The sequence below is a fragment of the Sarcophilus harrisii genome, chromosome 2 (assembly GCF_902635505.1).
Source record: "Sarcophilus harrisii chromosome 2, mSarHar1.11, whole genome shotgun sequence".
NCBI classification, from domain to species: domain Eukaryota; kingdom Metazoa; phylum Chordata; class Mammalia; order Dasyuromorphia; family Dasyuridae; genus Sarcophilus; species Sarcophilus harrisii.
Genome location: NC_045427.1, coordinates 605,580,203 through 605,608,157, shown reverse-complemented (window position 1 = coordinate 605,608,157; position 27,955 = coordinate 605,580,203). Strand labels below are relative to the sequence as shown.

Sequence of the window (27,955 nt, the reverse complement as noted above, 5' to 3'; positions counted from 1 at the left end):
TATCTATAAAAAGGAAATTGTCACATTGGTCTGTATAGATGAAACATTAATTTTCTTGAGTGATTTTTTTTTTTTAAATTCATGTCTTGGGAAAGGTATATGCTATTGCTCCATAAGTAAGAAGAGTTTATTGTGATATTGTTGGAAAAAATAACATTAGGGATTTTTTTCTGCTTTTATTTTTGCACATAATGCAGATTCTGGTTTTATTCAAGGACCTGGACAGATGCTGATATAAAAATACAAAAAATCCCTCAGCTTAATTACAATTAGTAAAAACCCAAAGGGAAACTCAGGTGGGAGCAGGGAGAAAGGTTCCAAGGAAAGGTTTGAAGGACCCTCTGGGGGCACAAGGCAAACCTTAAGTATTGCTGTTACTATGAGATCTGGGAGCCAGTAGGGTGCATAGTTATTGTCCTGCTGGGTAACCTCAAATTAAGGAGGTTAAGTCGAGGGTAAGGGGACTCACTTCCTCAGGAATTTGCTCAGCTTTTGGATCTTGTCTAGTAGGTCAGAGATGAAGGGAGGTCTCAAGGAGGTTTGTAAAAGTCAACCAACAGCTCCTTGATGAGGGTAGCCCAAGTGCCCATCCAAGAGCCCAGGAGCTCATCTAGATTGATCTCCAGCTCAGGGACTTCTTCCAGGCAGATGGGAGAGGCCAGTGAGCTGCTCTAGGAACCACGCCTCCAGGTTAAGGCGCAATTGCAGTTCCTTGCAGTCATGCTTGACCATGACCTTGCTTGGAAGTAGATGCAAGGACTGGGGGCTGGACCACCAAGCCCTCACCCCAGGGGCAGCACCACTGCTCCCCAATCTTCCTCAAATTTGTTTTTCAAAGATTCTGGAACCGACTAAGAAGTTGGGTAGCTCTTACTGTTAGAAAGACCCCAAACTCAATTTCAAGTGTATTGAAAGAGAGAGATTGAAAAATAGAGCTTTCGCTTCTCATGAGAAACAGGCACCATCCTCCCCCCTCCAAAGAGTGCACAGTTCCAGAAGGCAGAGAAAGCTGTTCCAGATTAGTCGCTTCCCACTTTAATTTGGCCAGAGGAACAGTTCCTGGGACAACGTCGGAACGCCCTCTTTTCTAGCTTTGTCTTCCTGCTCCTCTCTGGGCGGAGAAGATATGTATGAGTCTCATTAGCAAGTGGTAAAGAAAAGCCTTCTCCAGGTTATTGATCCCGGCAGATTTAAGTCAGTGTTAAGTCTAGACATCCCTCCCCCTCCCCCTTCGCCCGCCCCATCAGAATTCTCTGTCTCAGAGCTCATTGTCAAAGATACTTATTAGCTTACAGTATTACCTGACAAACGTACAACATTCTGTGGAAATTTAGCTTTTCAGCATTTCTCGGCTCAAGATTTCTGAGGAATTGAATTTCAATTTTTCTATAGAAATTTAATACATTTGTTTCTCACTTCCTTAGATAAGAAAAAAGCAAAAGTTCCAAGCAATATAGAACTTCAGGAAGACTCGGGTAATTAAAATCTTGCATCTGAAACATACCGGTTGTATATGCGGGGAAATTGCAATTGAATCTTGACCTATGGGGGAGGGGGAAAGGGGCTAGAATGTGAATAGTTCCAAAAAGACCTCAGACTCTTCTAGCTATGTGACCAGCAAGAAATGAATGATGGCGGATGGAGGCTGAGCTTGACACTTTTGAGTTCAATGACACCACTTTGGACCGAGAGTACACTTTAGCAAATGGCATATGTTGATCCAAATCAGTTCCAATTGTTAAGTAATGAAGAGAACCAGCTACACCTAGCGAAAGAACAATGGGAAATGAATGTGGACCACAACATAGCATTTCCTCTCCTGTTATTATCTGCTTGCATTTTTGTTTTCCTTCTCAGGTTATTTTTACCTTATTTTTAAATCCGATTTTCCTTGTGCAGCAAGATAACTGCATAACTATGCATACATATATTGTATTTAACTAGGGGAGGGGATGGGGGGAAGAAAAGGTCAATGCTGGAAAATTACCCACGCATTTTTCTTGTAAATAAAAAGCTATAATAATTTTTTTTTTAATGGCATCTTTGTTGGCCAGACTGAGAGCTGCCAACAAGCTGCACTCACCCAGTCCTCAAATGGAAAAGCTGGTCTCTATCACAGACTATTTATGCAATTCTGGTCAAGTCTCTCTCAAGCCTTTGCGAAATACTATGAGCAAGTTGAGAGAAGTGAGAGAAGAAGGGAGGGGCAAACTTGTATTGCTAGAGGGAGCTTCCCCACCCAAGAGTTCCAGATTTCAGTGAAGTCACAGGTCCCATCCCTATCCTCCAGCAAGAGGGATCATTCTTTCAGGGTAAAAGTACCCAGCAGTTAGCCCCAGGACCTGGCACACTCTAGGAACTTTAAAAAATTTTCTTAATTGAATGTTTGTGTGCTCACTAGGTTTTAGAGATCAAAGAACAAAGCCAAAGTTTACTTTTAAAAAAATTATTTTCTCCACTTACGTGTAAAAACGTCATTTTGTTTTGGTTATACATGTACATTTAGAAATATTTCTTTATGAATCATGTTGGAAGAGAAAAATCAGAAAGAAGGGGAAAAATCATGAGAAAAAAAACAGAAGAAAAAAAAAAAGGAGGGAGGAACGAACATAGGATGTGTTTATTTACATTTACTCTCCATGGTTCTCTCTCTGGATGCAGATGGATAGGAAATTTAATTGTTTTATGGGAGAAAAGATTCTAAACATTGTAAATATTTATTAAATTCTCACTTAAGAATAGTGTATTTTATTGAAATGGGAACAAACGCCAAAGTTGCTTATATTCCCTTGGAAGTCAGTTGGGGGAAAATGCAAAGAGAAATTTCAGGAGGTCGAGAGCCTTGCTATCTTGGGGCCATCAGCTTGGGGTCTAGGGATATTGAAACTGAGGGAAGCCTTGTCTTTTTCTCACATCAGCCTTTTTCATTTGGCTGCCAACCTTAAAAGACAGAGCTTCAGAATCGCAGGGCATAGGACCGGACTTGTGAATTCATTGATCTGGGCAACCCCCAGATAAAGAAATTCTAACTCATAAAACAAGTTAACAAGTTCTGTGTACTTTATAGTTTGTAAACTCTGAGGACAAATGACCAAAGAGGACTTGTGAATTCATTGATCTAGGCAACCCCCAGATGAAGAAATTCTAACTCATAAGACAAGTTAACAAGTTCTATGTACTTTATAGTTTGTAAACTCTGAAGACAAATGACCAAAAAGGACTTGTGAATTCATTGATCTGGGCAACCCCCGGATAAAGAAATTCTAACATAAGACAAGTTAACAAGTTCTGTGTACTTTATGGTTTGTAAACTCTGAAGAGAAATGACCAAAGAATTACAGAAGTTATGCAATTGTTGTTAACCCTGAAAACATCAAAAAGCTCACACAGGTTATCATAACCATAGTGAATTGTGAAAAATAGAATAAAAACAGCAAACAGTGGTGATAAGCAAAAAGCTTTCTTTATTCTGTTGGAAGAGGGAAACTATACACATGCATCTGGATCTTCTTTAAGAAAAGACACAGTTTAGTGTTGCCAAACCTTGATACATACAACAATGGCTACAAAGTGAGTTATGGCCTTGAAAATAAGGGGATACAGCAACAATGAATCAAGTTTTCATTCATATCAGGGCTTCATGACTGGAATATGGTTCCTGCAGTTGCTTGTTTGAGCTTAAGGAACCTCTTAGGGTTGGTATGGAAACATTTCTGGGATTTTGCTGCAGCCGAGTTCTTAAAGAGAGAAGCTCACAGCAGAGGTCTTGAGGGTCTGAGTTCTGGAAAACAGGGTGTCTCCTAATAGTAAAAGAGAGGAGTTAAAAAGAAAGGGGTGTTCTTAACATGGGCATCTTGATAAGTATTAGCTTCTTATAGTCTTCCTGTTACCAAGTTTATTTAGATTTTTTTGGCCAATTCGGACTTTTCTTCTAGCAAATCGTTGTTGGGTGGGGGTGTGTGTGGGGGTGGGTTTACAACTGAAATCCAAGTTAACACCTAATTTTTCTGAGTACATAGATGAGACCCCGCCCTTTTCTCACCAGCCTTGGTTTAGGCCCACCTAGCAACGCTTTCTACTCATTCCTATATAAATGGTGAACTTGCTTTCACAAAGCATTCCAGAAAATAAAAGGCAAGGCTTCCATGGGTTGGAGCTACAGTATAAATATTTGAAGCCTTAGTGCCATTACTTCCTACCATTTGGATCTTCTGATTTTTTTGACCTTCCAGGAAAGATGACCGATAATTCACCACCAAAGGAGAAGAAGCAGGATTCTTGTAGTAAGTGGCATTGCTCTTTGCTCTCGAAACTTGGCTGTTTAGTTGTTTTTCTCTGGGGGTGGTGGGAAAGTTTCTATCTGGTGTTTCTATGGTTTGAATGAATTTAAACTTCATTCCTTCAGTTGAGGGGATAGGTTCTGGGTTAGTTTTAAAAGATCTTTATTAGTTCAAATTTCCCCTCAGTTTCTGCTCCAATACACAGTACCACGGCTTAAGTCTTAGGGGCAAAAAAAGCGATTGAAGTTATGGATGAGCTAAGTCTCTTACTAAATGTATTGAAATCCTGTAAAGTTGATTGTGAAACTTTATGTTGAGATTTTCTATAAAAGAAAAAAAAAAAAAAACAGATGAGATTTTTGGAGAAGGGTGCCTTTCTAAACTTAGGGTTGACCTCAGTGTCTTGCAGTTGGTAATAAACGCATTGTTGAATGAGTATAAGTGATGCTTGAAAATATGTTTTAAAAAAGATTGTGAAAGCATTCTTTATCGACAAGAAACTAAACCTGAATAGTTTTCCTGGTGTCTTAAAAAGATTATATCCTGTTACTTTAGTTCAGTGGAATATTTTGCCCCAGTCTTGTGCGATGGGTCAACATAAAAACAATTAGGTAATTAGGTAAACTGATTAGGTAAGGTACAATTTTTTGAGGGGGGAAAAGGAGAATGCTCAGTGGATACAGAGCTGGTTTCAGATCGAGAAATACCTGAATAATTAAAGACTTGTGTCTGAAACATATGCTCTTCTAAACAAAAATCAACTAGGTGGGTCCTTGGATTTGGGGGTCAGGAAAACCCGAAATCCTACTCTATCTCTTACATTTAATAAAGTGCTTTGTGAACCTTAAGTTAGTTATATCGATACATATATGTTATAAGAATTTATTAATGTTATTGATAGATTTTCCTCAGGAATTTTCTATACATCAATGTAGTCACAGATATGTGACTGTGTGTGTATGTTTCTACTTTTAATAATGGAGTGGTTTGTTAAAGAGAAATTTCAAAGTGTCCTTAAATAATTTAAAAGCACCAAATTGTATTTATCTGTATTTCCACATCAATCTAACACAATGAAGTGGGGATTTAATAAATGTGGGATGTAGAAGCTAGTTCAAGTTTGAGGCAAACCAGGCATCACTAGGAAAAAATCTGCTCTTGGAATCCTGAGACCTGAGTTCCAGTTCTGTCTTTGATATAGCCTGGTTGTGCAATACTGAACAAGTTTGTAATCTCTCACAATTCTAGAGAAGGTCTCCTGGGAAAATTTTGGTTGATTGTGGTTTTATAGTTGAACTTGTGTGATTTAAACCAGTAGAAGGAGGAAGAGTAGGAGGCAAGTAGAGGAACAGAACCTCCATCTTGACACCTCCAGGCATTTGCGGCAGGCTTCTCAATTCCGCAATCTCTTTTCAAGCACCTCCACCCTGTGGCTAAGTTCCTGAAAGGACACAGATAAATACATCTCGAGTCCTTTAAACTATATACCTAAGGGCTATTCAGTTCTATAAGTATCATGCCCCTGTTCTGAACAAGGTACTGTAAACGAAGGTACTGTAAACTAAACCCTGTAAACTAAGACAAAGTGTCCCTCCCTTCTCTGGAGAGCCAATGTAAAAGTCAGACATATATTTAGACAGAAAAGATCGAAGAATCAATTGAATGAACACCTCTCTTTTAATCAAAAAAAAAAAAAAACAAAAAAAAAACTGAGGCTTGGAAAGGGGAAACATCCCCTCCCCCAAGTAGAAAGTAGAAGAGACTGTTCTGCATCTGAGCACCTTTGATTCCAGAACCAAGTTGTACCCATGAATCCATATTCCAAGCACACCAAAGTAAATACAAAATATGTCAAGAGATAGAAAAATTAAGGGGTGTAAGAATGCAGCAGTATAGCAAGAAAGGCTTTGGGGAAGAGACGAGGTCTCTAAGCTGTCCTTGGAAAGTAGGCAGGGGGTCTAGAAAATGGATGGAAACAGAATGCAGGAAACAGAAGAGGAAAGCTTGTGTAAGGGCAAGGAGACAGGAGGTATAACATGTGGAAAGAACCTCAATCTGAAATGGGACCATTGGTCTGGAACTGGAACAACCCTTTAAGGTATATCCAAGCCAATCCCATTTTTAGAAATTTTAGAATTGAGAGGACCTATGTTAGAATTGATAAGTGATACAATATGGCATAAATAAGACAAAACTGAAGGAGAGGGGAAGTGAGAATTGGGGAAGAGAAGGTCATTGCCAACCAGGAAGGGGCAGGTGCATGAGGCAGTCACCCTGGAGGAGGTAGAAAGGAGGGAAGAATGATAACTGCCAAGAGGAGGGGAAGGGAATTCCAGACGCAGAGAATGCCTGAGCAAAGTCAAAGGGGAAAGAGGGGGAAGAAGAGGGGGAGAGGGTAGTATCAGACTGGCTGCTCAATCTGAATGAAGAAAGTAAGAGAAAGCTGGATAGGTAGTTGGCTCCAAATTATTTAGGGTCTTGAACAGCAGATTAAAGAATCTGACGAAAAAATCAGCACAGATGAGAAATGGAAAAAAATTCAGAGATCAACTATTCCCATACCTTTGTACAGATGAGGAAACAGGCCAGGGTATTTGATTTATTTGGGAGTAGATTCAAAGGTCTTTTGACTACAAGTTTACTAGTCCTTCTCTCTCCCTGTAGGAAAAAAAAAAAGTGAATGAAAGGAGTGTGATTTGGTGGGGTTTGGGTGGAGAGATAAGGATGATCTCTTTAAATTCTATTTTGCCAGTATCAACCTGGGTGTGCTGGGTAATTGTAGAGCCAGGCTTTCTATTAGGAGTATACTGCAATAGGAAAGCCAGAAGTAATGAAAAATTGAATTGGCCTAGAAGGAAAGGGAATAGAAAAGTAGGAACAGAGACAAGGGAGGCTGTAGAGACCTGAAAACACACTTTCTGGAATGCTCAGAGTGAAGGGAGAGGAAGGACGGTTGGGAGAAAATCATGTTAGGGAAACCAAATGATAGAGGATTAGAAAAAGCCCAGTTTTATACACTGCTCCAGAAAACCTGATCTGTCAAAGTCTCCAAGTCTTTTATATCAAATACTATCTAGTAATGGCAAGAAATGCTCCTCTCATTCTCTAAATTCTTTTCTCCCTTTTTCCCATAGAAAAAGCTTCTGGCTCAATGAGAAGAAAAAGAACAGTATTTACGAAAGAACAACTCAGTATACTTATTCAGTATTTTGAAAAAAACCCCTATCCTGGCATAAGTGAAAGAGAAGAACTTGCCAGGCAGCTTAATACAGAGGAGTCAAGAATACAGGTGAGTTGAGAGCTGATACCTCCATGTAACATGGGTACTTCTGTATGTAGTTTAAAGTTATGCTATAGATGGCAAGAAGACATCCTACATTGCCACTCCTTTCCACACACTAAGTCAGTAGGTTAATATCCATTTGGGCACCTTCAATAGATCTTTTTTACAATTCTTCATTGTCAAATGGAGGCAACTCTTAACTTCCTTTTTATTTCTTTAAGGAATTACAGTAGGTAATGAGGAAATCAAATGATCACTTTTTGCAGATGATATGATGGTGTACTTGGAGAACCCTAGAGAATCAACTAAAAAAATATTAGAAATAATCCACAACTTTAGCAAAGTTGCAAGATACTAAATAAATCCACATAAATCAGCAGCATTTTTATATATCACTAACAAAATCCAACAGCAAGAGATACAAAGAGAAATTCCATTTAAAATAACTGTGGATAGTATAAAATATTTGGGAATCTATCTGACAAGGGAAAGTCGAGAACTATATAAACAAAACTACAAAATACTTTCCACACAAATAAAGTCAGATCTAAATAATTTGAAAAACATCAAGTGCTCTTGGAAAGGTATATAATAAATATAATATATAATAAAATATAATATAAGCGAATATAATAAAGATGACAATACTACCTAAACTAATCTATTTAGTGCTACACCAATCAAACTCCTAAGAATCTATTTTACTGACTTAGAAAAAATAACAAAATTCATCCGGAAGAACAAAAGGTCAAGAATTTCAAGAGAATTATTGCTTTTCTTTATTTCCCAACACTGCCTCCTACCCTCTATAAATGGAGTTTTCCCTGATAGCAAGGGACAATTAAAACTAAAATCATTGACACTTGTGATAGCATAAATTTCCTGTAATTCATAACTCTTGCCCAAGAATAGAGAAGTTTATTCTCTTGAGTCTTCATCGCTCAGTATTTGTCCCAGCCTCATTCTGAGTTCTGATGATTTTTGTTGTTTCTCTAGTTCCCTGAAATCTTTTTTTTCTTTTAATAGTATTTTATTTTTCCAAATACATGCAAATCCAATAGAAGTTAAACATGTCTAATTCTTCCAAACATATTTCCATATTCCAACTTCTTTATAATGTTTCTTATAGTGCAATACAACTTCATTTAATTCTTCTGCCACCAATTTCTGGAAATCCTTTGCTCCATAGGCTGATCTTCAAAGGATCCCAGCTTTAGGGTGAGAAGACAATTCAAAGATCATCTAATCTGACTTTGTTCACCTTATAAAGTGAAATGGACAAAAGATTGACCCCTCCTCAGTCCTGGGTCAGGGGGGCCTCAGGCTTATAGGAAAATGTTGCTTAAACTAAATTAAGGGAAGTGTTTTACAAAGTGCTCGCTCAATTATGTTCAGACAGAATGCTTGCTTAACAATGTCAGACATCCTGTAAGCCCCCTATTTTTCCCCTTGTAAGTGGAAAATCCGAGTCATTGTAACCTCAAGGCTGAACAAGGATGCTTATAAGTCTGTCTCTACTCCTGTTCCGGATGGAACTCTAGCGAGAGATCCGGCCACTGGTAAATAAACGCTCTCTAAATTACAGGTGTAATTGGCTGTCTTGAATTTTATTGCCTGGGTTATCTCAAAAGAACTGGGAAGAGAACTGAGGCTTAGACAAGTCAAAGTAACTTACCCAGGTGATAGAGCTAGAACATGTCAGAACTAGGATTTGAAGCCAGGTTCTACACACATCTTTCTTTCTTTTTTTTTTTTTTTAAATAGCCTTTTATTTACAGGATATATGCATGGGTAACTTTACAGCATTAACAATTACCAAACCTTTTGTTCCAATTTTTCACCTCTTACCCCCCCACCCCCTACCCTAGATGGCAGGATGACCAATAGACACATCTTTCTTTATAATGTAAAGGGTTGGTTCTACATTTTGAAGATGTATCTGAAGAAGTGTGGATAGGGGTAAAGAATAGGATACATTTTTAGGGAGCTAAAAGTTGGAGAATGGAGGTGCTTCCAGAGGGAAGGTAGAGCCCAGTGGGACCTATGAGGGAAGAGGGGATACATGAAGGCATAGGGAGTACTAACATATCTTGGACAGGAAGAAGGAACAGCCAAAGAAATTTTATTTTTCTGAGTTTAAGAAACAGAGCAAATTATGTGTTTGCACATTTTACTTGGTACTTATACACTATCTTATTTAATTACCACAAAGGACAGCATTTGAGGAAACTAAGATCTAAAGAGGACTTGACTCCCATTAATGTTGGCCCTTGAGTAAATGCTATTCCATATTCCTGATCTCCTATCAATACTGCCATTTCTCCAGTGTTCTGCATTGCTAAGGAAAGACAGTATTTTCTTTTTTTGGAAAGCCATAACTAAGTAGGTTGAGGAGCTCTCCTTTCCCAGTCCAATTCTTACACTGTAGATCGAAAACAGTTTTCTTTTTGCTTCCCCAGCTATGTATCTTCAGCTAGTCCAAAGATCAAATGAACTCTTACAGACTAGGCAAATGTCCCTAAGGGGGAGGCCATAGAACCTCAGCACCAAGCCTGGCACATAGTATATCTTATCAACTTTTCCTGTCAAGAGCAATACCAGTTTAGTTATTTTAATTTATTTTATTATAGTTTTTTATTTACAAAACATATGTTTGGGAATTTTTTCAACATTGACTCTTGTAAAACCTTGTCTTCCAAAATTTCCCCTCCTTCCCCTCTCTCCTCCTCTAGATGACAGGTAGTCCAATACATGTTAATATGTTAAATCCAATATATGTATACATATCCATAGTGATCTTGCTGCACAAGAAAAATTGGATCAAGAAGGAAAAAACAAAACAAAACACTTGAGAAAGAAAATAAAAATGCAAGTAAACAACAGAAAGAGAGGAAATGCTATGTTGTGGTCCACTCAGTTCTCATAGTCCTCTCTCTGGGGGTAGATGGCTCTCTTCGTTACTGATCAATTGGAACTGGTTTGAATCATCTTCTTGTTGGAAAGAGCCACATCCATCAGAATTGATCATCATATAATATTGTTGTCATGTATAATGATCTCCTGATTCTGCTCATTTCACTTAGCATCAGTTCATATAAGTCTCCAGGCCTCTCTGAAATCATCCTGCTGTTCATTTTTTACAGAACAATAATATTTCATAGCATTCCTATACCATAACTTATTTAGCCATTCTCCAACTGATGGGCATCTACTCAAGTTTCCAGTTTCTTGCCACTACAAAGAAGGCTGCCACAAACATTTTTGCGCATGTGGGTTCCTTTCCCTCCTCTAAGATCTCTGGGATATAAATCTAGTAGAAACACTGCTGGATCAAAGGATATGCACAGTTTGATAGCTCTTTGGGCATAGTTCCAAATGAGCAATATCAGTTTAAAGAAACACAAGCACAAAGAAAAAAATAAAACTGGGAGCAATTTAATAAAAATCATTCCATTTCTTCTCCCCATTTAGGTTTGGTTTCAAAATAGAAGAGCCAGACAACAGCAAAAGCGGGCTTTTCTGGCTTCCGTCTACTCAAGAAAACTGAAGGGAAAGGAAAATTTGCAAACCATGAAGCTGTCAACCGAATTTCAGTCTTGTGTTCGTCCCAGGTCAATGTCCCAGGAAAGCTCCACTCACTGTCCACCTTCTTGGTCCTTGCCAGAGAACTATGGAGCACAAAATTCCTTTTATGTAGGAATGAAGTCACCACTCCAAGCACAGGAGCAAGGCTGGGCAAAGAGACAGTTGCATTCAACCCATCACCCACTGCCTTTTCAATGTGCACAGGAGCCCTCATCTCAGCTGCAGCAACTTTACCCTCAACAGTCACCAGCTCTACAGCCCTACCTCCCCCAAGCCCCTATCTCCCAGAGACAGCAACTCGCTTCTTCTCTGCCCCAGTCACCACAGGTATGTCAAAGACAGATACAGCCACTGCTGAAGAGTGAAGAGCAACTAGGTGGATTTCTGACTGTCAAGCAAGAACATCTGGATGCTTCCCAGGAACATTTGGGTGCCCAGCAAGGAGATCTGGGTGCCCAGCAAGGACATCTGGCTGCTTCCCAGGGATGTCTGGGTGCCCAGCAAGGACATCTGGCTGCTTCCCAGGGATGTCTGGGTGCCCAGCAAGGACATCTGGCTGCTTCCCAGGGACGCCTGGGTGCCCAGCAAGGACATCTGGCTGCTTCCCAGGGACGTCTGGGTACCCAGCAAGGACACCTGGCTGCTTCCCAGGGACATCTGGGTGCCCAGCAAGGACACCTGGCTGTTTCCCAGGGACATCTGGGTGCCCAGCAAGGACACCTGGCTGTTTCCCAGGGACAGCTGGGTGCCCAACAAGGACACCAGCCTGCTTCCCAGGGACATCTGGGTGCCCAGCAAGGACACCTGGCTGTTTCCCAGGGACAGCTGGGTGCCCAGCAAGGATATCTGACTGCTTCCCAGGGACAGCTGGGTGCCCAGAGAGGACATCTGACTGCTTCCCAGGGACATCTGGGTGCCCAACAAGGACATTGGGATACTTCCCTAGGACATCAGGCTGCTTCTGGGGAACACTCAGATCTCCTCCTGGGAGATCTGCTTGATATCTTGGGAGGTATGGCAGAGACACAAGATCCTAGGCGTGTCTAGATGCATAGTTTGTGCTAACAGATGAATTTTCAAATAATTTAAAAATAGGATTCTTTACCACTATGTATTTTATTGTTACCACAATAAAATCCTTCATCTTCCTTATCAGCAATAGTAGCTAAGTGCTTACTCTGTGAAACTTAACAATTATGATCTCATTTGATTCCCACAACAATCCTTGGAGGTAAAAGCTAGTCCTATCCTTTTACAGAAAAGGAAACTGAGTCAAAGGGTGGGAAAGTTACTTGCTTAGGATCACACAGTTAATAAGTGCACAAAATCATATTTGAACTGGGGTCTTGCTGACTCCAGGCCCAGTACTTTATCCATTGGGTCACCTACCCCGTTTTTCAGGAGTAAATGTAGTATATAGGTGTTTGATCCGTGTCCAGGACCAAGCTGAATAGTGGGACAAGGTTTTGATATGTTTGGGGTTTTGGTTATTTGCTTTCTGTTCTGTAGGAGCAGTGTTCATTTCAGGGTTAGTCTGGGACTTCAGCAAACAACCTCCCACCTTCACTCTAAGGTTTGACCTGCTTTTGAAAGAGAATTCTCCAGAAACATCCATTTACCAATCAATACAATGACAGAATGGTATCCATCTTTTAACTACCTAGGGCCAAGGACTCAAATCATGATGTACTGGGAAAGAGATAGAGAGAGAAAATAAAGAAAGTAGATGTTAGAAATTTAAAAGCAACAGAAGAAAAGGTACAGAAAAGACCTCAGTATTTTGGCATGGACCATTCACCATGTCCAAGTTCACGCTCTTTCCCCTTCCCCCCTCTTCCCTTTCCCTCCACAATACTGTTGAAAAAGCAAGACTGGACAATTAGAATGCTCAAATTATCACCCTAGGATAATGGGGTATATCTTAAGACCTGTTTATCCAGGCCTTTGTTAAAAGTCAATACAAGATAAAAGAGGAAAAGAATCCGGATGTGGGGGAAAAAAATGTTTATAGCAACTTTTTGTAGTGTCAAGGATTTGGAAACTGAGGGAATGCTCCTTGGTGAATGATTAAATTATGGTATATGAATGTAATGGATTACTATTATTCCATGAGAAATGATGAGCAGGCTGAATTTCAGAAAAGCCTGGAAAGACTTATATGAACTGACACTGAATGAAGTGAGAAGAACCTGGAGAATATTTGTACACAATAACAGCAAGATTATGCAATGATTAACTATGATAGACTTAGTTCTTAATGCATTGATATAGGACAGTTCCAAAAGAGTTTGGATGGAAAATGCCATTTGCATCCAGTGAGAACTATGGAGACTGTGGATCAAAGAATGGTATTTCCACCTTTGCTTTCTCTTTCTCATTTTTTTCCCCTTTTGGGTCTTATGTTTTCTTGCACAGCATGACAAATATGGAAACATGTTTACAAGGATTTGGCAGGGATTTTGGCAAGGATTTTGACCTGCCTATATATATATTTAGCCTATATAAGATTGATTGCTGTTTTGGGGAGGGGAAGTGAGGGAGGGAGGAAGAAAGAATTTGGAAAACAAAATCTAACAGAAATGAATGTTAAACTATCTTCACATGTATTTGAAAAAATAAAATACTATTCAGAAAAAAAGGAAAAGAACATGGAAGGGAATCGGGGGCGGGGGGGGAACAGTGAAACAATTTTAAAAGTATGCAGTTTTTAAATGCCAAGATAAAAAATAATGTCAATGAAGGACATAACTAATATGGGAATATTTTGACCAACTTCATCTATATAATCTATATTAAATTGCTTGCCTTTGTAAGGAGGGGAAAAACATAAGGGAGAGAGAATTTGGAACTTAAGATTTTATTTTATTTTTTATTGATAACTTTTATTTTCAAAATACATGCAAAGATAGTTTTCAACATTCACCTTTATAAAACCTTGTGCTCCAAATTTTTCTCCCTCCCATTCCCCATCCACTTCCCCTAGAGAGCAAGCAACCCAATATAGGTTAAACATGTGCAATTCTTCCAAACATTTCCATATTTATCATACTACACAAGAAAAATCAGATCAAAAAGGGGGGGGGGGCAAGCAAACAATAAAAAAAGGTGAAAATACCAGATTGTGATCTGCACTCAATCCCCATAGTCCTCTCTCTAGATGCAGATGACTTTATCACAAGTCTTTTGGAATTGTCCTGAATCACCTCATTGTTGAAAAGAGCCAAGTCCATCACAGTTGGATCATCACATAATCTTTTTACTGTGTGCCACGTTCTTTTGGTTCTACTCACTTCACTCAGCATCAATTCATGTAAATCTCTCCAGGCCTTTCTGAAATTAGCCTGCTAATCATTTATTATAGAACAATGATATTCCATTACATTCATATGCCATAATTTTTTTCAGCCATTCTGCAACTGATGGACATCCATTTACTTTCCAATTCCTTGCCACTAAAAAAAGGGCTGCTACAAACATTTTTGCACAGTAGTCCTCCTTCCCTTTTTTATGATCTCTTTGGGATACAAACCAAGTAGATATACTTCTGGATCAAAGGATATGAACATTTTGATAGCCCTTTGGGCATAGTTACAGATTGCTCTCCAGAATAGTTGTATCAGTTCACAACTCCACCAACAATGTATTAGTGTCCTAGTTTTCCTACATTCCCTCCAACATTTATCATTATCTTTTTCTGTCAGTCAATATGAGAGATATGTAGTGGTACCTCAGAGTTGTCTTAATTTGCATTTCCCTAATCAATAGTGATTTAGAGTATTTTTTCATATGACAAGAAATGGCTTCATCTGAAAATTGATCATATCCTTTGGCCGTTTATCAATTGGAGAATGGCTTGTATTGTTATGAATCAATTATATATTTTAGAAATGAAATCTTTACAGAGCCCTTGGATGTAAAATTCCACCTTCCTCCTAGTTTTGTTTCCCTTTTAATTTTAATGTTGGCTGTTTTGCTTGTACAAAACTTTTAAATTTAATATAATTTAAATTGTCTATTTTACATTTCATAATGTGCTCTAGTTCTTCTTTGACCTTCCTTTTTCATGGATCTGAAAGATAGACTATCCCTTGTTCTCCTAATTGGCTTTATGTGTAAATTATAAACCCATTTTGATCTTATCTTGATATAGGGTGTTAGGTGTTGGTCAGTGCCTATTTTCTACCATACTTTTTTTTTCCAATTTTTCCAGCAATTTTTGTCAAATAGTGAATTCTTATCCCAGAAGCTGGAGTTTGGGGGCTTATCAAACTAGATTACTATAGTCATCGACTATTGTGTCTTGTAAAGCTAACTTATTCCACTGATCCATTGACTATTGTGTCTTGTAAGGCTAACTTATTCCAATAACTTTTTATTTACCAAACACATGCGTAGGTAATTTTTAAGTGACTTGCCCAGGATCACACAGCCAGTAAATGTCTAAAGCTGCATTTGAACTCAAGTCTTCCTGACTCTAGACCCAGTGCTCCATCTCTTGAGGAAAATAAACACGTTAAATCATTGAATAATCATTATTACTCTATACTGCATCTTAGTCTATATTTTAAAAACTTCATTTCTCAGCTTAGCTCAAAAGGACATCTCTCCCAGTCTAAACTAACTGCATGAGTGAGGAATCTGATCAGTTTATCACCCCTTTAAAGTGGGACCATTACTGCTGTTTTCTTGTAAACAGAAGAACCAGCTTGGGATGGGTCCATCCCCAGACGATGGTTCTCTGGTCTTGCCTTTTTTTTCACCAAAGACAGGAGTAATTTGATCTCCAAAGGGAAGGTTAAGGGGAAAGATCATTCCTGTTTGGGGTGATTATTAGTGGTAATTGTGTCTCGTAAAACAACTGGCATTCCTTTAATTGTCAGAAAGACAGGTTATCAGCCACACCTGAAAGCCAACCTACTTTCTTCAGCTGCAGCTGATCTAAAGGATTTTTTTACTACATAATCTCTACCCCCTTTCAGGTCTCAATAAATATTATTTCAGACCCAGGTGTTTGTTGGCCTAACTGAAGACAATTTTAGTAACAGTTATGTTACCTGGAAAAATTACCTCAGTTTACCTTTATTGTATTGTTACTGGCCACACCATTGCACCAATAGTGGAGAAATACAAAGTAACATCAAAGGAGAGTGTCTTGCCATCTTATGGGCATCAGTTAAGAGTCTTCAACTGATTGAATCCTTGCCGTTTGCAACTTAGGATTTTTTTCATTTTATTATTTTTTGGGGGACCAGTTCTCATTATTCAGTTTTTAGCCTTGAAAAAGGATGTCTCAGAATTGTAAATATAAGGATTGATTTGGGAATTCATTGATCTATGATACTCCCAGATGAAAAAGTTCCTTCTCCCATAAGTGAGTACCTTCCTTTGAATTTTTAGTTTTTATTTCTTATAATCTCTCTGTTATCAGGCTTACTTTTGTTGTTATTTAGATAAAAATCAACTGTAAAAAATATATATATATATAAAACTCATGAGCTCCACATAAAGATGGTAAAGTTTGTGACTTATTGGGTATGTTGAAGTTGATGCAAGTCAAAGTTAATGGAGTTTTCCTGAAGACTTTGATACAAAACTCTACCTTTCTCTGCCATAATGTTGATTATTAACACAAGTAGTAGGCAATAGACTTTTAGTATGTATGTATGTGTATACATATTTTTCATAGTATATTTAATTGTATATTTTCCAATTACATTGAAATGCTTTTCAATATTCATTTTTGTAAGAGTTTGAGTTCCAAATTATTTTTTCTCTCTCCCTCCTTCTCTTGTCATCACCCTCCCCAAGCTAGCTAGTATACATTCATTTTAACATATTTCCTTATGAGTCACATTGACAAAGAAAAATCGGAACAAAAGGGAAAAGACATGAAAGATAAAACTAAATCAAAACGAAAAAATGGTGACTATAGTATGCTTTGATCCACATTCAGTCTCTACAGTTTTTTTTTTTTTCTAGATGTGGATGGTATTTCCCATCCATAGTTTGTTGGAATTGTCTTGGATCACTGTATTGCTGAGTAGAGTTAAGGCTATCATAGTTATTCACCACATAATCTTGCTATTAGTGTGTACAATATTTTCTTGGTTTTACAAGCATCAGTTTATGTAAGTCTTTCCAGGTTTTTTTCATCATTTATATGTTATAAAATAACAATATTCCATTATATCCATATATTAAAACTTATTCAGACATTCCCCAATTGATGGGCAGCCACTCAAGTTCCAATTCCTCACCACCACAAAAAGAGCTGCTACAAACATTTTTCACATATGGATCTTTCCCCCTCTCTTATGATCTCTTTAGGATACAGACCCAGTAGTGGCACTGCTGGCTGGCTCAAAGGATATGCACAATTTTAAAACTCTTTGGGCATACTTTCAAATTGCTTTCCAGAGTGGTTGGATTATTTCACAGCTCCAACAATTCATTAGCATCTCAGTTTTACCATTTATTATCATCTTTTCCTGTCATTTTAACCAATTTGATAGGAGTGAGGTGGTGTATGTGTATATATTACTTCCTTAAGTATTTTAAATTTATTTTTCCCTTCATTTGTTTGTCAGTCAGTAAGCCCCTATCCCAATAGAAAACAAGCCAACACTTCCCTATCCATGCATATTTGAGGCTTATTGATGATTAGTAGATTTAATTGTTGTTCTTGCTTTAGAAAGAACTAATTCCTCTTAATCATAGTCCAAGGTAGTCTTTATTGGATGAAGGCCAGGGAGTTAAATTGGCAAAATTCATCATTTGCATGATGTAAAAGAAATCAAAGGAGAAAAAAAATGTTACATTAATGGTCATTGCACATCAAGAGAAAAAAATAGTTTCATTGAAAGGGAAAAGTGGTAATTATACAAGATTTTAACTCCTGGAGCGAATCAGTCAAGAAAGTAAAAGAAGGCTGCGCTTTGGAGTCTTATCAATTTGTGGGTGAGGTGTGTCTTTAAGAGCTGTGAAAGCTGTATAGAGGAATTATCTCCAGAAAGTGAAAGTAGTCATGGTTCTTGGTTTCTATTGGTTGCCACATTGAAGGGCAAAGAGTAGAAATATCTGGAATTCTTTCAATGGGACATCACCTCCCATCACCTGATTTTATTAATTTGCTGAAAAATGAATATAGCCCAGTTATCAGGGAAGAATAAGAAGTTCCATTTTGTAAGATAGATGACTTCTCTCTAGGGTTGTTTGACCAGTGTCCCCACCAGGACTGTAGAACAAGTAGAACAATTACTTTCATTCCTCTTGGTAGGACATGATTTATAGGTTAGTTTTAGATGGTGAGTTTTTTTTGTTTTTTTGTTTTTGTTTTTTGTTTTTTGGCGGGGGAGAGAGTATGGTTGGGTGGGAAGTCTTTATTTTCTAGTTGGAATTTCCTCCAGCTTTTGTTTTAAGAGAGAGCCTTTGTTGGGGATGGGGGCAAAAGATGTAACTAAATTCATGAGCCAAGTTCCCTATTATTTATTATGAAAATAATCCATTGAGATATATCGTGGACTGGAGTCTCTCTTCTCTTACCTCCAAATTAACCAGGATATGCTTTTCAGTATGTATGGCCAGAGGAGAATACAAAGTTACAGAGGAAAAGTCTGATTGGGATGAGGGTATTATTTTTGTTTTATTTTTGGAGAATGGGGTCACCTTGTATATTTGGTATCTAGCTCAGGGATTTATAGTTAGTAATTTTTGATAAATGCTTGCTGAATGGATTTAAGTTGGTTCTTGGATAGCACACTGTTTGCCTTTTCAATGCATAAGGGAAGACCTAGAGGAAAGAAAAAAATTTGAAACTTAAAAAAAAAAAATCAAATGAAGAGAAATGCAAATTAAAACAACTCTGAGGTACCATCCCTACTTTTCAGATTGGTTAAGATGACAGGTGTAGGGAGCTAGGTAGGTGTAAGTCCTTTGGAAGACCGAAGCAAGATGAGGTCACTTGGAGGACTTTAGGGGAAATGGAAAGGCTTGTTCCACAGCTGGTGATCTATATCAGCATTCCCTTGAATTATTTACTCCCATAACTGGGAGGGTACTTTATCTAGTTAATAGAGAGCCTTCTAAAAGAAAAAAAACAAAAAACAAAAAACAAAACAAAACAAAAAACCAGGATGCATCTTGATTAAGAGAAAAAGGAAATATCACAGCCTTGGTTATACTCTCTGTGGTTTTCTGGCAATTTTATAATAACAGAGGGGGAAAAAATGCTTATGATGGAGTATAAAAGGGAAATAAAAGGGAATCTGTAAGAAATAAAGTCAGTTCTATGCTTATTGCCTTCCTTTATTGTTTTTAAAACATAGTTCAAGTGAGAGGCAGCTCACTATTAGGGACTAAAGATCTGTCCTTGGAGTTAGAAGATCTTAGGTCAGGTTCTACTAATGATATAGCCCAGTTATGTGCCCTGAAGTAGTCTTTGAATCTGTCTGAGCTCTAGGAAAATTACCCTGGATTTCCTGAGGGAAGTATTTTGATTGGTATTTTGTAGTTGATCTAGTGATTTGATCAAGGGAGGGATCTGCCCACTCAGCCCAGCAAAGAAAGAGGAGGAGACTCCAGGGGCAGCTGCCTGTCAACATTTGTTTCAGGCTTTTCAATTCTGCAGACTTTTCTTGGGTATCTCCGCCTTGGGGCTAAGTTTCAGAGGGACACAGATGAATATATCAGGTTCTTTTAAGCTATATACCTAAGGCTATTCTATTCCATAAAGTACCATGGCCCTGTTCTGTACAGGTGCTTTGTTAAATAATCTAACTAAAACAAAGTGTCCCTCCTGTGAACTCCCATTGTTAAAGTCAGGTTCATACATTTAGAGCCGAAGGGATCTGAGATGCTGTTGAGTGCACTCCCTTCATTTGATCAGGGAAGAAACTAAAACCTAAAGAGGGTAACCTACTCAGGTAGGATGTGACATGGACTGGTCTACACCTGAACTCCTCTGATTCCAGAACCAGGTTGTACCCATGAAGCCATGCTTCAAAGATACAGAGGTGCTTTAAGTGAATGTTTGGTTCTATATAGTTTCTAACCACTGAGGTGACTTCCAGCTGGATAGCTATTAAAATTCCTGCCTACTTCATTGTTTTGTATCCTAATTTTTTTTTTTCAGAACTTAAGTACCAAGAAAATGGGCAAATGAGAAGGTTGAACATGATTAGATCTATCTTAGGATAGCTTGCTTTTCTTTTCTAATATCCTAAATTCCACTTGTAGTTTTCTATCTTAGGATAGCTTGCTTTTCTTTTCTAATATCCTAAATTCCACTTGTAGTTTTCAAAGTGGATGTGATTGTATTTTCAGCCCTTCTTCTGTTCTCAACTTTGAAAAATACCTTTATGACTTTTCTTTTTCATATATTTAATTCCATCCCTTCCCACTATTCCCATGCTCCCTGTTCTCACATGGAAAGACAAAAAGAAAAACCAAGTCCTTAAAATAAATATGAGTGGTGAATGCACACAAATTCTCACATTGGATATATCTGAAAAGATCTGCTTACTCTACACCTTGTGTCCAGAAAGGGACAGCATGCTCTATCAATTCTCTAGAATCCTAGCATGAGATCTGAACCTTTCAAAGTTGTTTTCCTTTTCAAAGTTGCAGCAGTAGTTCTGGATCTGCTAACTTCACTCTGCATCATTTCACAAAGGTCTTCCAGGCTTTTGAAAATTGCTCGTTTTGTAATTTTTGGGGGGTATAAATAGGATTCTATTTATATACTCCAATTTGATTGGCCTCTTCCCAGTTGATGGACACCCCTTCAGTCTCTAAGTTTTGGGTACTACAAAAAGAGTGGAAGTAAATATTTGTTGGATATATAGGTTCTTTCCTTCCTTGTTGGGGGCAGCTGAGTGACCCAATGGCTAGAGCTCTGTGATCCTAAGTCCTTTCCCTCTTTGATTTCTTTGGGACATAGGACTACTAGTAGTAATGCTGGAGATAGAGAAAGCATACTTTAACGATTTGGAACCATAGTTTCATCTTGTTTTCCAGATTCACTGGAGCCACTCTCGGCTCTCCCAACAGTGTATTACTGTTCTTGTTCGCCAGCACCTACTCCAACATTTATTTTCTTTTTCTATCCTTGCACAAGTGTATGTGTTTATAGGCCCGCTTAGAGTCGGTTTAGTTTGCATTTTTAAAAATTTTAGTGATTTAGTAATTTTTTAATACTAACCCTAATAGAAAATAGATGCCCTAGGTCATAATGTGAAACTACTCTTGGGAAAGTTGTCAAATGGGACACTGGGTTGGCTGAAGGAGAAGCTCAGACTGCCATCTAGTGGATCTGGCTCTCTTTAACATGAATTTGACCTTTGCTTTTGGACCACCATAGCATTATCCACATTTAGAACTGCTTTTGCTCTTACAAAGAATTTCATTTCAGATTCTCAAAAATCCAACATTTCTTGCCTCTTCTTTTTGTTTCAGATGCAGCTTCCTTTCATGCCCACAAAACCAAAAAGATCGATTGTATCATGTTTTCCTCTTGGAATAAATTTGTGGGTTCCTATTGCAGTGAGATGTTCTTAGAACAATGTAAAACACTTAAATTTTTGTTTGTTTGTTTTAATGTAGGTTTCTTGAGGTCGGAGACTACTACAGACTTGTCTTTGTATTTGTAGCCAGAATGCCTCATCTATCTCAGAAGTCTGTTGAGCTCTGACTGGTTCCAATCAGGTGTCCACATGGGAGAGGCCACAGAACTCCAGCACAGAGCCTGGTACATAGTAGTCACTTTGAAGATATTCCCCAAATTCAGTCCATTTAAGGATCTCCTTTGTGCCAGTGATTGTGATCAGTGTTGAGGATTCAAAGAGAGGAGTGAATGGTCCTTTCCCCGAAGGACCCAATATTTGACCAGGGAGATAACTTAAACACATGTCATAGCAATATAAAGTCATTCCAGAGAAAGGACAGGAGATGGCAGCTGGAGCAGAGAGGCTCAGAAAAGGTCTCTTAGGAGGGACATTTGGACTGATTGTAAAACAAAAACAAAAAACTAAGAGGGCAATGAAGATGTTTATTGAAGTATTTCCCCCCCCCTTGAGGCAATTGAGGTTAAGTGACTTGCCCAGGGTCATATAGCTAGACGTATTAAGTGTCTGAGATTAGATTTGAACTCAGGTCATTCTGACTTTAGGGCTGGTACTTTGTCTGTTGCGTCACCTAGCTGCCCTTTATTAAAGTACTTTTAAAACTTTTCCTTTTTGATTTCCTCAGTAATTCAATTGAAGGATCATATTAAAAGTACCAACTATGTGCTGAGCAATATGTAACACCCTATAAATACTCATAGCAGACTAAAAGCAGTGAGATAGTATCTCCTCTTGAAGAGGAAAAAAAGTTGGGAAGTGCCCCTTGAAAAATGGTTCTTTGTTTCCTTTTTTCCCTTCCTTTTTTTTTTTTTTTTTTTTTTTTTTAAATTTAAATTTATTTATTTATTTGCTGAGGCAATTAGGGTTAAGTAACTTGCCAGGGTCATACAACTAGAGGTGTTAAATGTCTGAGATCAGATTTGAACTCGGGTCATCCTGACTTCAGGGCTGGTGTTTTCCCTTTCTTTTGCTTTCTTGCTTCCTTCCTTCCTTTTCCTTGTGATTTTCTTTTAAATCTGAGAAAGAAATCTGTCAAAAGGAGAAATGTCACACTATTTTGTCTTGTCAAATCAAGACCAATGACACTTTACAGAAACAAAAACTTATCCCTTTTTATAAGAAAGAATAAGTAAAGTTGAGGTCAAGTTAATGAATATCATTACATTTCTTCCTCTCCTATTTAGGTCTGATTTCAAAACCAAAGAACTAGACAAACACTGAGGAAAACAGAAGCACTCAGAAAACTGAATCTATACGTTAAATTCTCAAAGAGGATGTCTGCTCCAGCCAGTGAGCATCTTCCTGGGCCCTGAAGGGCCCAAAACAAGTAACAGAGAACTATGGTGCATGAACCTTCTTTTATGGCAGAATAAAGTCAATATTGCATTGTCAACAACAGGGATAGAAAACAAGATAGTTGCATTTATGGTATCATTTAGTAACTTTTCAATGTGCACAGGAGCCCCCATGTCAGCTGTTGTAGTCAAGTCCCCAGAAGTCTTGCCCCCAGAAGCCAATCTCCCAGCCTTCAGTTTAATCTCATCCCAGGGTCACTCACCATAGGAGTAGCAGTATGACCATCCTCCTCATTGGTGAGAGAGGAAAAGCAGGCAAATGAGCTAACCTCTTCTTTTAACCAGGAAGAACTGTAGCCCATAAGTCTATCCAAAATCAGTAACCTACTTGGGTCTCCTTGTTTCTCCCCAGACAGATATGAATGAGTCCCTGAGTGCTGGATTGGAGCAACTCAATGATCTAGATCAGAGATATCGGAGGGACAATCTACAATCCAATTTAGGGGAGCTTTTAAAAATTTAATTGGGAACTATTTAACAAAATACATAAAAATGCAATGAAATATAGAGAATTTTAGTCTATGGCTTTCTAAGTTCATGTGCACCTGCAGTAAAAAGCAGGTGTCCTTTGCAGGGACCTCTTTTCTATTGGAGTTTGATAATAGCAGCCTAAGTGATTTACTGGATATAGGAAAGGGCGAATTTCCTGCTTTAGTATTATAAAATAGTAGATACATACTACTTTTCATGTTTTTTACATGAATTCCCAATTCATTCATCTCTTTTTTGTTTTATGAATGTTCTGAGATTTGAATTCTCCTATAAAGATTGATTTGATTAAATTAAAAATTTTTAATTATCTTTTCTTATTGTTTTTATTTTCTTTGATGAAATCACCCATTTCCCCCCCTATAATTTGTTCTTTGACTTACCAATTGCTTATGATGAAATTTAGTCTCCAATTAAATTTAATTCTGTCTTGAGATACCATTTACTTAATATTATTTTTTTTGCATTATGGTCAATAAATAGCATTCTTAATATTTCTGCTTTTTTGCATTTGTTGTGATGTTATTATGTCCTAATATATGATCAGCTTTTGCAAAGATATACTTACTATACATCTAATCACTAGAGATTTAAAAAAAAATTTTAATTTAAAAATGTTTAATTTTTTTTAAATTTTCTAAAATTTCATTAAGCTCTTTAATGTCTTTCTTCCTAATTTTTATTTTTAATTTATCTAAATCTGAAAGCAGAGCATGGAGCTGCTCACCTATTATGATTTTACTATTTTCTCCTGTAAGTGTAGTTTTACTTGTTTAGATGCTCTGTCATTAAATGCATGTTACACGTGCAAACTAACACACATACACATAAAGAGAGAGGTATTCGCTGTCTATAATGCCTTTAAGCATGGTGTCGTTTCTCTACTTATCTCTATAAAGTCTATTTTTACTTTTTAATTTTACCTAAAACATGATCCCTTCTGGTTCAAGCCTTATATTTTAGCCTTCTGTTTCCTATTTCCATTTCAACTGTATTTCTTGGAAACAACATAATATTGGGTTCTGTTTTCTAATCCACTTTATGAGTTCATCCCATTTACATTCAGATTTATGACAGTTAATTATTCCTGTCCTTCCATCTTATCCCATCTTTTTCTTTACCTTATTCCCCTCTTCCTCTTTATAAAACAGAATGTGTGCGCAATAGTGATAGGTGATTTTCCACTCCATGTTCTTATTATTTTTTCTCCTTATAATCCTCATTTAAGTATTTACTCTTAGAAATTAAAGTTTTTTTCCTACTTAGAACTAATCCCTTTCTTAATCTATTTTGCTTCTGAAGCTTCCCTCCCCTCTCACTATTGCCTCTGTTTATCTATTGATATTAATGCATAATAAAAATACCCTAGGCCTTTTGTTTGTCTTATTTAACGCTCTCTATGGCTCTTGAGGACATTTGGGTTCCAAAAGACCACTTGTATCTTTTCCTCCTATTAGAATGAAAATACTTCAGAGTATATTTCCCTCCAGTTGTGCCAATATATTTACTTGTTTCTCCTGACTCCTGTGTTATTATTTTAGAGATTCTTTTCATTAGGAATGTTTAAAAGTCCTCTATTTCATTTAAGATTTGTTTTTCTTATTATTTATAATTTTACCAGATGAATTATATTTGACTTTATTTTTTGCTTTCTGCAATATCTTCTTCCAAAGTCTTCCATTCATTATGATTGTAGCTGCCTGAGTGTTTCTTGGTTAAAAACTTGGTTTTTAAGTTGTATTTCTGGCTACTTATAGATTTTTTTTCTTTAAACTGGAAGCTATGGATCAACACTATGATGTTGGGAGATTTCATTTTAGCATTTCTTTCATCACATGACTAGTGGATTGTTTCTACTTTCATTTTGACCTCTGCCCATAATGGATTCAGGGAGTTTTCATTTGTGATTTCCTAAAATATGTATGCAGATATTTAAAAAAAAAACATTAATTTTGATATAGTATAATGATTCTTAGTTTTCTTTCCTTAATCTGTTTTGTACTTCAGTTGTTTTTGATACATGATACTGTTTATCTTCTTCTATTTTTAATGTTTTATTCTTGTTTATATTTTAATGTTTATATTTCTTGTTGATTTCTGGTTCAAATTAAGTCCATTCTAATTTTTTTTTTGTCCATTATAATTTTTAAGGGATTCTCTTTTTTGGATAAGAATTACATCTCTTCCATGAAGCTTTTTATTCTTTATCTAATTCTTTTCTATGACTTTCATTTCATTTAGAATTATACCTTTTCTAATAGATCTCATTACACTCTTCCTCCAGGCTTTTGTCCTACACATCCCCAGCTCTCTGGAGTATCTTTGTCACCAGGTTCTTCTGTTCATTCCTATTTCCAGCTCTAGTTTTTGAACTGAGACTTTTTGCCAGAACGAAGCTCTTTCTGCTTTTGCCCTTTTGCTTGGAACACTGGACCCCAATTTAGGGCTGATGTATATCATCTGAAGTCCAGCCACTGGCCCTCTCTTTTGTTGGTATCTAATGTGCACAAGGAACTGCAAAGTATCAGGTTGGTCTCTCTCCTCAGGAAGAGAATCCTAGTTTCTTCAGGGATTGCTATAGTCAGATTGCTGTAAACCTCATGTATTATGTACTATTGCCTTCTCGGTAGGAGCATTGTTTCTTTGGTCTTCAGGTCTGGTTCTCAAAGTTCCCCAAGTTCTTAACTAATCTTGACTTCCTTATGAGAGGTTTTCAGCTATTGGATTACCTTGGAATTTCCTGGCTGGAGCACTTCTGAGATTATCAGAACTGGGAGATTTTCATGAACTGTATTTATGTAACCCTGGTTCCTTTGGTTTGCCACTTTTTTGCCTATAAATTTTTAATCAACCTGTTTTGGTGATCTAGGTTCTATGAAGTTACTATAATTTCTCTCCTTTTCTTAATTTTTCTTAATATTCGCAGGTCTATGAAGTTACTTACTATAATTTCTCTCCTTTTCTTAACATTTAAGAATCTTTTTTGTGGAGGGATTCTACATTACCCCCATCTTCCTGGTGAAAATTGGTTTGTTCTAATACTCATTTTGCCATCTTGACTAGAAGTGTCCTTGGAAATCTGATTTCACCTGGACTACACAATCTATATGCAGCTGAGTGGAAAGTATATTGACAAGGGTTGAGGCTTGAAGAAGGGAGACTAAGCAGCAGGTTGTTGCAATGGTCCACAACTAAGGTGATAAGTTCCTGCACCAGGGTGGTGCCAGTGTCAGATGTAAGAACGGGATGTATGAGAGATGTAAGGAAGATAGATGAGGAAAGAGGAAAGAGTCAAAGATAACATCTAGTTAGCAAATATATGTTGTATGCAAAAACACAATGTCAAAAGGAAATCAATTATATTTCAATCCTATTTTCCAAGTAATTTCTTAAGATTCCAAATTCAAGGAACCCACGTTAAAAACCTCTGAATAAATGCTTCTTGGTTGATTGGTATGAGCACTAACATTTCTAAGGTACCAACTCAGATGATACCCTAATTTCGAAGACAGGATCTAGATTCTCTCTTGGAACAAAGGCCATCAGCATTGCAAAGGGGATTGAAGACAAGGAAAATATACATGTTGGCTTAGAAAGAATAGAGGAGAAAGGAGTTATAGAATTGCTGGTCATGTCCCTAAACTTCTCTGTACAATTATTCAATGAGTGTCTAATAAAAATCATTTAAATATATACAAGTAATTACCCCAGTGGCATGACATATCATTTTTGCTTATCTACCAGATAATTACTATTATCTATCTAAATTATTTAGATATCTAGATTATCTATCTAAATACTATTATCTACCATAAATACTATTACTACAAGTGAATCTCACCCTGGTTATGGCCCTACCATAGACAAATAATTAGCCTTGAGGACTAAAGGAAAGGTAAGAGCCAAACATGAATGCAATGATAAATGTGCTTGGCTAAAAGGATAACAGTGCCCTCTTGAAGTAGAGAAGTTTGGAGGAGTGCCATATTCAAAGTTCTATTTCAGACATATCAGATTTGAGTTGTCCATGAGACATTCAAATAGAAATGTCAAGGCATCATTTAAAAATTTGCAACACTTATGGCTGCATGTACACTTTGAAAGTCATGTAGACATAATTGCAATGGGTAAATAAACTGGTGAAATTGCTGAGTAGACAAAGAAGGGGAGGATGAAAATGGAATCTTATTTTTAATAAGATTCATTCAAAATGTCTATAATCACTTGGAGAACTTAGAACTAAATTTTTTTTATTAAAAAAAATTAGTTTTTTTTCATTAAATTAAATTTATTAAAAAAATTAGTTTTTTTCATTAAATTAAATTTATTTAAAAATTAGTTTTT

At 37.3% G+C, this 27,955-nt stretch overlaps 1 protein-coding gene across 1 annotated transcript; it reads left to right on the top strand.

Moving 5' to 3' along the window:
* Positions 1 to 3,773: 3,773 nt before the first annotated feature.
* On the top strand, positions 3,774 to 12,443 carry LOC111718802 (golgin subfamily A member 6-like protein 7). Its single transcript, XM_023495404.2, has 3 exons — positions 3,774 to 4,283; positions 7,415 to 7,569; positions 11,035 to 12,443. Exons 1-3 carry the CDS (start codon positions 4,238 to 4,240, stop codon positions 12,193 to 12,195), a joined length of 1,362 nt encoding a protein of 453 aa, XP_023351172.1. The 5' UTR covers positions 3,774 to 4,237; the 3' UTR covers positions 12,196 to 12,443.
* The last annotated feature ends 15,512 nt before the right edge of the window (positions 12,444 to 27,955 follow it).